The sequence below is a fragment of the Palaemon carinicauda genome, chromosome 7 (assembly GCF_036898095.1).
Source record: "Palaemon carinicauda isolate YSFRI2023 chromosome 7, ASM3689809v2, whole genome shotgun sequence".
NCBI lineage: Eukaryota > Metazoa > Arthropoda > Malacostraca > Decapoda > Palaemonidae > Palaemon > Palaemon carinicauda.
In genome coordinates, this window is record NC_090731.1 from 158,729,867 (window position 1) to 158,739,866 (window position 10,000).

A 10,000-nucleotide genomic window follows, 5' to 3' on the forward strand; every position below is an offset into this window, starting at 1 on the left:
TGTTTTCAGCCCTATTTCAGTAAAATACAGGCGACCGTAATTTTACCATATTTAGTTATCTTCTACAGGTTGGTGACCGTAATATCACTCCTTTACGTCAATATATCAGTTTTTTTAAACGGTAAATATATGGCAATATATATGCCAGGATTTTTACCGTATTTTTACTAGGCGACCGTAATTTTACCCTACCTTGTTATTATCTTTTACAGGTTGGTGACCGTAATATCAAACCTTTACGTCAATATATCAGTTTTTTAAACGGTAAATGTCTGGAAATCTATATGCCAGGAGTTTTACGGGGTTTTTTTTACGGAAAATATTTAGCTTATTCTATTCCACTTTCCCTAACTGGAGATTGAAATTTATTAGCTACTTACCACAATTGACTTCATCAGCGCCATCTGGACAGTCCTCTTTCCTATCACATCGGCGAACGAGATCTATGCAGTTATCGTCACACTGATACTCGTTGGGAAGACAGCCTGCAAAAAAAAAAAATAAAAGTATATGTGATGTATACGCGCACACACACACACACACACACATATATATATATATATGTATATATATATATATATATATATATATATATATATATATATATATATATATATATATATATATATATACATATATATATCATCATCATCATCATCATCAACCGTTACTAATCCACTACAGAACAAATGCCTCAGACATGTCCTTCCATCTACGTTTGTTTATGGTATTTCTGTGCCAGTCCACACCCCAAACTTTCTTGGTTCGTCAATCCATCGTCTTATCTTCCTTTCCTTGCTTCTTTTACAAGCTATAGGGTTCCCATTATGTTACTCTTAATGTTCATGTATTGTCTGTCAATTTCATTACGTGTCCAGGTCATGTCCATTTCTTTATATATATATATATATATATATATATATATATATATATATATATATATATATATATATATATACATACTGTATATATATATGTATATATACATATGTGTGTATATATATTATATATACATAAATATATATATATTTATTCATATATATATATATATATATATATATATACATATATATACATATATACACTGTATATATATATGTATATATATATATATATATATATATATATATATATATATATATATATTTATATATATACATATATATATATATATATATATATATATATGTGTGTGTATATATACATATATACATACACACACACACACACATATATATATATATATATATATATATATATATATATATATAAAATACGGTATGATTTCACTCATTAATAGAGATGTACTGAATCTCTATCTTTCTTTAATCATTTAAGTCAAATGAAAACTTTTTCATAACAATTATTCATAACTATATTTCCATATACTTTGATATTTGAATATTTTGGTTCTGAAGATATCAATAAATGACTGAATGGGTGAAAAATATGTTTTCGGTTGAATAACAAACAGTTCAAGACTGGGATGTTTTTATTCGACATTATTATTACTATCATTATAATTACTAGATAAGCTACAGCCCTAGTTGGAAAAGCAAGATGCTATAAGCCCAAGTGCTCCAATAGGGAAAAATATCCCTATAAGGAAAGGAAATAAGGAAATAGATAAATGATGAGAACAAATTAACTATAAATCATTCTAAAAACAATAACGTCAAAACAGATATGTCATATATAAACTATAAAAAGACTTATGTCCGCCTGTTCAACATAAAGACATTTGCTGTCAGTTTGAACTTTTGTTCTACTGATTCAACTACCCGATTAGGAAGATCATTCCACAAATTGGTCACAGCTGGAATAAAACTTCTAGAATATTGTGTAGTATTGAGCCTCATGATGGAGAAGGCTTGGCTAATAGAATTAACTGCCTGCCTAGTATTACGGAACAGGATGGAATTGTCCAGGGAGATCTGAATGTAAACTTCAAAGTAAAACTTACCCAAGAAAATCGGTTTTGATGTATAGCACAGAAATATTAAACCAAAAACAGTAAACCTCTCAAGGAATTCAATCTTAAACCTAATTTATGTGTTTTTCTTTTGGGGATTTGGGTTATGCGAAGGAATACATATGTGTCAGGTCTAGGCCTAGGATTGTTTAGATTAGTGTAGATATGTTAGGAGAGTAAAGCTTTTATAATATTGATTTATCAGCATTGGAAAGAAACAAAAAGGCAATATATATATATATATATATATATATATATATATATATATATATATATATATATATATATATATATATATATATATATATATATATATATATAGCATGGGGGAGCGACTTAGCTATGGGATTTCAATCAGCTAGCACAGTGGTTACGTGATCGCCTAGCATTTGCAAGGCAGCAGATCGATACCAGAGATTGTGAGTTACATTGTTTTCTGGGAAGGACTCTGCTGTGGTTGGGCACCACAGTGGGGGGGGTTGGGCTTTCCCGGCTGACGTTCTGGTGAGTATCTATTCAGAAGAAACTGGAGCTGAAACCAGACACCTTTAACTTTACGTTTGTTCTTCACTTGAAGTATTATAGTTAGTTTGAGAGAATAGAAGACATATCATTCAGAATTTGGGGCAAATAACATTTCTATAAACACGACCTATTCTTAGAAAAAAAAGTACTTCTCTCCAGTGATCATTATTTATGGCCTATTTAATTATCTCAGTGACTTCACATCAGGAAGAAGTGACGTACAAGTGTTCGGTAAACGAGTTTGTTATAAAATCCCGAAGATCAGTTTTTTCATTCGTCATCATTCCGAGAAAGAAATTTAATTACGACCTAAGCCATCGACTCATATCTGATGGGATGAACTACAGAGAGAGAGAGAGAGAGAGAGAGAGAGAGAGAGAGAGAGAGAGAGAGAGATTTCTGAATATAAATATATATATATATATATATATATATATATATATATGTATGTATATATATACATATACTGTATATACTGTATATATATATACTGTATATATATATATATATATATATATATATATATATATATATATATAATGTGTGTGTATGTGCGTTTGCGTGTGTGTGTGTATGCATGTACTTATATCTATATATGTGTGCGTTTCTTTATAATACCCGTAAACACACACACACACACACACACATATATATATATATATATATATATATATATATATATATATATATATATATATATATATATATATGTATATATATACATATATATACATATATATATATATATATATATATATAAATATATATACATATATATATATATATATATATATATATATATATATATATATATGTATGGTACTTGGACATATTACTCCTCGTTTATAATAAATAGGTACTATCTTAGTGACGTCCAAAATCGAGAATAGTTTCTCTCCGGACAGTCTGTCCTGCAGATAGTTTTCAGGATAACAGCAAAAATACATTTACTTTTCTCCATTTATTATTTGGTGTCGACACGTGTTTCGAATCACTTCATGGCTCTTCCTCAGAACAACATTGAACTTTGGAACTACGTTTTAACATAAAGGTTATGGTAGTGAAAATAAAATTATCTTAAATCTTTGCATTTATATTTTAAAGAATCTAAAGTTTTCATTTATCAATTTTCCGAATTTCCAAATATTTTTTTTATCACCATAACTTTTATATAAATATATATTTCTTTCCGGTCACCCTCAGTACTCCCCGTTCTTCGTGTAGGGGGAGAGAGAATAGCCATACCCTGGTGAGACGGGTTGCGTGCGCTTGTGTGTGCATGTCTAATAGAAGAGTTGACCATCATTTTTGACGGGTTGCATACTGTGACGGGCCGAGAGAAGGTTGTGACTCAAAGGCAGGATGAAAACAACTGAGTAAACTTTATTACAGAACAGTCGTTTATATATACACAAACTCCGGGCAAAAAGGGCATACAAAACATAACAGGCAATTTCATGTTCAACCGAAAAGCTCACCGGTTAACAGTTAACGGTGAGAAAAACAGACATGTTATTTCAGGTTCCTATCAGTGCGAGGGGAGAGCGAAGATACAAGTATAATACATACACAAAATGAAATGTCGTTACTATGTACGATCGTGTGACACACGATTGGTACAATTCAATAATATAGATAATAACTGGAATTGGCTGGAATAATATCTACATATAAAACCATTTGATTAACAGGAGTTAGAAAAAAAAATGTAAATAGTACATTTGATATCGCAAAATTATATCGACAACGTACATAAGCAGTAAAAAAGCAATAGAAATATACGAATATATATATTCATTAAAGCAATAGATTTAACCATTGAAATAGATTACTTCTCTGACCACTGTGTAAAAGTCATACATCCAGTAGCTTATGTGTATTTAACCCGATTAAGTATCTTATGTGTATTATCCGGATGAAGTAGCTTATGTGTATTTAACCAGATTAAGTATCTTATGTGTATTTAACCAAATCAAGTAGCTTATGTATATTTAACCACATCAAGTAGCTTATGTGTATTTAAACAAATTAAGTAGCTTATGTGTTTTAACCAGATTAAGTAACTTATGTGTATTTAACCAGATTAAGTAGCTTATATGCATTTAACCAGATTAAGTAGCTTATGTGTTTTTAACCAGATTAATTAGCTTGTGTGTATTTAACCAGATTTGGTAGCTTATTTATATTTAACCAGATTAAGTAGCTTATGTGTATTTGAACCAGATTAAGTAGCTTATATGGATTTAACCAGATTAAGTACCTTGTGTGTATTCAACCAGACCAAGTAGCTTATGTAGCTTATGTGTATTTAACCAGATTAAGTAGCTTACATATATTTAACCAAATGAAGTAGCTTATATGTATTTAACCAGATTAAGTAGCTTATATGTATTTAACCAGATTAAGAAGCTTATGAGCATTTAACCAGATTAAGTAGCTTATGTGTATTGAACCAGATTAGATAGCTTATATGTATTCAACAAGACTAAATAGCTTATATATATTTAACCAGATTATGTAGCCCATGTGTATTTAACCAGACTAAGTAGCTTATGTAGCCTTTATGTATTTAACCAGATAAAGTAGCTTATAAGTATTTAACCAGATGAAGTAGCTTATATGTATTTATCCAGATTAATTAGCTTATGTGCATTTAACCAGAGTCAATAGCTTATGTATATTTTACCAGATTAAGTAGCTTATGTGCATTCAACCAGATTAAGTAGCTTATGTGCATTTAACAAGATTAAATAGCCTATGTGTATTTGACACGATTAAATTTCCTGTGTGTTTAACCAGATTAAGTAGCTTATATATACTCTTCTTAGGCAGCAATAAACAAGTTTATGATCATTGGTAATGAAGAGAAATATTACCATGAAAAATAGGTAATAACTTTTGCTATTAAGAATTTACTTATTAAAGATCCACGAGAACGATAAATTGTAATGTCGGTGAGATATGAAATAACACGTTGCTGGAAGTTTTTGATGTATGATGCATTTATAAATTCATATTATAATTCACTGCTGTTGGCGGAAGGTTATTAAAGCCGCTCCCCCCCCCCCCAAAAAAAAAATCCAGTTCAGCTTGATGATATTCATTCTTTGCTTCAAATTAATCATATACGTAATTACTATCTTCTCACGATGCAAATTGGATTATTATTATTATTATTATTATTATTATTATTATTATTATTATTATTATTATTATAGCAGTACCAGACGAACTCGGTTGAGTCCCTTGTCAGGCTGGGTGGGACGTAGAGAGGAGAGGTCCCCTTTTTTTGTTTCTTTTGTTTGATGTCGGCTACCCCCCAAAACTGGGGGCAGTGCTTTGGTATACGTATGTATGTATTATTACTAGTGTGCGCGACCTGTCAAGAATGACTGATGAATATCTGGATAGATATGCACACACATACGCACACACACAGCTTTAACCCTTCCCACACCCTCCCGCTTTCCTAACTACAACCTGCTGGTTGGTTCGGCAATTTGTGGGAGATTGTGGTTTCCGAGTGGACGTCTTGGGTTACCCCTCTCACCAGGGTATGACTACTCCCTCTCCCTACTAACCGAGGGACGGGGAGAGACAGGGTAGTCATATGCTCGGCAATGCCGCTGAGCGTAACAGGAAAGAAATATATATATATATATATATATATATATATATATATATATATATATATATATATATATATATATGTATATGTATGTATGTATATATAAATATCTATATAAACATATATATATATGTATATATATATATATAGATATATAAAGTATATATATATATATACATATATATAAATATATATATACTGTATATATATACACATCTATATATATATATATATATATATATATATATATATATATATATATACAGTATATGTATAATATATACATATACATATGTATATATATACATATGTATATATACGTATATATATATATATATATATATATATATATATATATATATATATATAGAGAGAGAGAGAGAGAGAGAGAGAGAGAGAGAGAGAGAGAGAGAGAGAGAGAGAGAGAGAGAGAGAGAGAGAGAGTTTCTTTATTACATAAATGAGGCTTTTCCAGCTAAGCTACAACCCTAGTTGAAAAAGCAAGAAGCTATAAGACCAAGGGCTCTAATAGGAAAAAATAGCCTAGTGAGGAAAAGAAATAAGAAAATGAATAAACTACATGGGAATTAATGAATAATCAATAACAATATTTGAATATCTGGATCAATGTTGAAATAGATCTGTCATATATAAACGATGAAGAGAGACTCATTTCAGCCTGTTAAAAAAAAAAAAAAAAATTCGTTGCAAGTTGGCTATTTATATTAACTCTATCGAAGCTACCTACTTCGAGCTTTTCCTATTTTAATAGCTTTGGAAATAAGCTACGTAGCTACGGGGTGTCATATGTCGATGATAATAATCTTGAAATTAATTATTCTTTTATACTCTAAATAAATATTCAACGTATAAACTGAATATAATGAGAAATGTCAGGTTCATTTCATTAAACGGTGATGCTAGGTTTAATGCTGTAGCGTACCTGTTTTTGCAAATCTATTCCATAAAGCTTTTCATATTTTTAAAATGAATTACATATTTTTCATGAATGAAATATAATATCCTGTTAATATAAATCATTATTTATTTATATTTAAGTTTAGAGTGCTTGCAATAAGAGTGTTGTAGCTTAGCAATTTATAATAATAATGATAATAATAATAATAATAATAATAATAATAATAATAATAATAATGATGATTATAGTAATAATAATAATAATAATAATAATAATAATAATAATAGTAAACGCTGGAAAAGGCTATCTGAATTAGTAGTCTCTAGACACTGATTTGAAGGTTAATTTATTATAGTTCCCTCTCTGAGTTGGAATACCTTAACATGGTGAAAAGATTTTCATATTGCCATGATCAGCAAAGCTATACTACTCAGGGCCACCCAAAAAAGGTTGGTTTGCTGTGAGAGTTTCTACTAATGTCTCCCATCATCACCAATCCGCAGTGCCCAGCGTGGTGATAAAAAGGGCCAAGCCCCAGACATGGCTAAGGACATATCTGAGGCCTTTGTCCTGCAATGAACTAGTAACTGCTGCATTGGTTTGCTGTGAGCGATCCTACTAAAGTCTCCCATCGTCACCAATCCGCAGTGGCCAGCGTGGTGATAAAAAGGGCCAAGCCCCAGATATGGCTAAGGACATGTCTGAGGCCTTTGTCCTGCAATGAACTAGTAACTGCTGCATTGGTTTGCTGTGAGCGATCCTACTAAAGTCTCCCATCGTCACAAATCCGCAGTGGCCATCGTGGTGATAAAAATGGCCAAACCCCAGACATGACAAAGGACATGTCTGAGGCCTTTGTCCTGCAATAGACTAGAAACGGCTGCATTGGTTTGCTGTGAGCGATCCTACTAAAGTCTCCCATCATCACCAATCCACAGTGGCCAGCGCGTTGATAAAAATGGCCAAACCCCAGTCATGACTAAGGACATGTCTGTGGCCTTTGTCCCGCAATAAACTCTAAAACCGGGTGCATTGGTTTGCTGTGAGCGATTCTACTAAAGTCTCCTACAATCACCGATCCGCAGTGGCCAGCGTGGTGATGAAAATAGCCAAACCCCAGTCATGACTAAGGACATGTCTGAGGCCTTTGTCCTGCAATGGACTAGAAACGGCTGCATTTGTTATTATTGTTGTTATAATAGTTAAGGAAGAATAACACCATTAGTGAAGTTTGTGTAGTTGACATCAGATCGTAACTAATAAGTGAGATAGCGGGCATTATAAGGAGATGAACAATTGGGACATGTTGAAGAAATTAGTCTTTATAGGTAGTAGGTTGGCCAGAGAACCAGCCACCCGTTGAGATACTACCGCTAGAGAGTTATTGGCTCCTTTGACTGGCCAGACAGTATTGCATTGAATCACTCCTGGTTACGGCACATTTTTATTTTGTCCACACATACACCGAATAGTCCAGCATATTCTTTCTATATTCTCCTCTGTCCTCATACACCTGACAACGCTGAGATTACCAAACAATTCTTCTTCACTCATAGGGTTATCTACTACGCTGTAATTGTTCAGTGGTTACTTTCCTCTTGGTAAGGGTAGAAGAGACTCTTTAGCTATGGTAAGCAGCTCTTCTAGGAGGACACTCCAAAATCAAAACTTTGTTCTCTAGTCTTAGGTAATGCCATAACCTCTGTACCATGGTCTTCCACTGTCCTGGGGTAGAGTTCTCTTGCTTGAGGGTACACTCGGGCACACTATTCTATCTTATTTCTCTTCATCTTGTATTGTTAAAATTTTTATAGTTTATATATGAAAGATTTATTTTAATGTTAATATTATTCCTTAACTTCTCTTTTAGTTTATTTCCTTATTTCCTTTCCTTACTGAGCTATTTTCCCTGTTGTGACCGTTGGGCTTATAGCATCTTGCTTTTCAAACTAGGGTTGCAGATTGGCAAATAATAATAATAATAATAATAATAATAATAAAGAAGGTGTTTATATTTTCTTGAGTGATGGGCTTCTTGCTGTAGATGGTACAGATGGTGGGCCTTCATCAGCTGTGTCTATGATATCAAAATCTTTGACAAACAAACCGAGTAGAATAATCAAACCACAGAGAAGTAAATAACAAATATATAAAACTATTTCTATTATCTTCACCCTCAACAGATTATTATTATTATTATTATTATTATTATTATTATTATTATTATTGTTATTATTATTATTATTATTAACACTACTTAAGTTACAACCCTAGTTGGAAAAACAGGATGCTATGAGCCAAAGGGCTCCAACAGGGAAAAATAGCCCAATGAGGAAAGGATATAGGGAAATGAATAAACTAAAGGAGAAGTTACAAAATAAGAAGGAAGAAAAGAAGTGGAAGAAGAAGAATGAGGAGGAGGGTGAGGAGGAGGAATTAGAAGATATTCTCTTAAGACACTCCTCTAAATATCCCAACAAAAAAAAAACTTGAATTTCTCAGGCCATAATTTATTTGATTACTTCTCTCTCTTCTAATTCCTCCTCCTCCTCCTCTCCGTTCCTCTCCTCCTCACTCTTCTTCTCATACTTCTTCTTTTCTTCCTTTTACTTATTCTCCTCCTCCAGTATCTTCTCCTCCTCCAGTATCTTCTCCTCCCAAAGAGATTCCCTTAAGACGCTCCTCTGAACATCCCAATAGAAAAAAACTTAACTTCTCAGGCCAGAGTTCATTTGATTACTTCTCCCTCTTCTAATTCCTCCTCCTTCTCCTCCTCCTTCTCTTCCTCCTCCTCCTCCTTCTCCTCCTCCTCTTCCTCCTCACTCTTCTTTTTCCACTTCTTCTTTTCTTCTTTCTACTTCTTCTCTTCCTCCGTATCTTCTCCTCCCAAAGAGATTCCCTTAAGACGCTCCTCTGAACATCCCAATAGAAAAAAATAATTAAATTTCTCAGGACA

At 32.3% G+C, this 10,000-nt stretch overlaps 1 protein-coding gene across 1 annotated transcript in view; it reads right to left on the minus strand.

The window, feature by feature from the left end:
- The window catches only part of LOC137644607 (G-protein coupled receptor GRL101-like), a 132,417-nt gene that overhangs the window by 94,868 nt on the left and 27,549 nt on the right, over positions 1-10,000 (minus strand). The window contains 1 exon segment of the mRNA XM_068377561.1: positions 381-485. Within this exon segment, the coding sequence (XP_068233662.1) occupies positions 381-485 (105 nt within the window).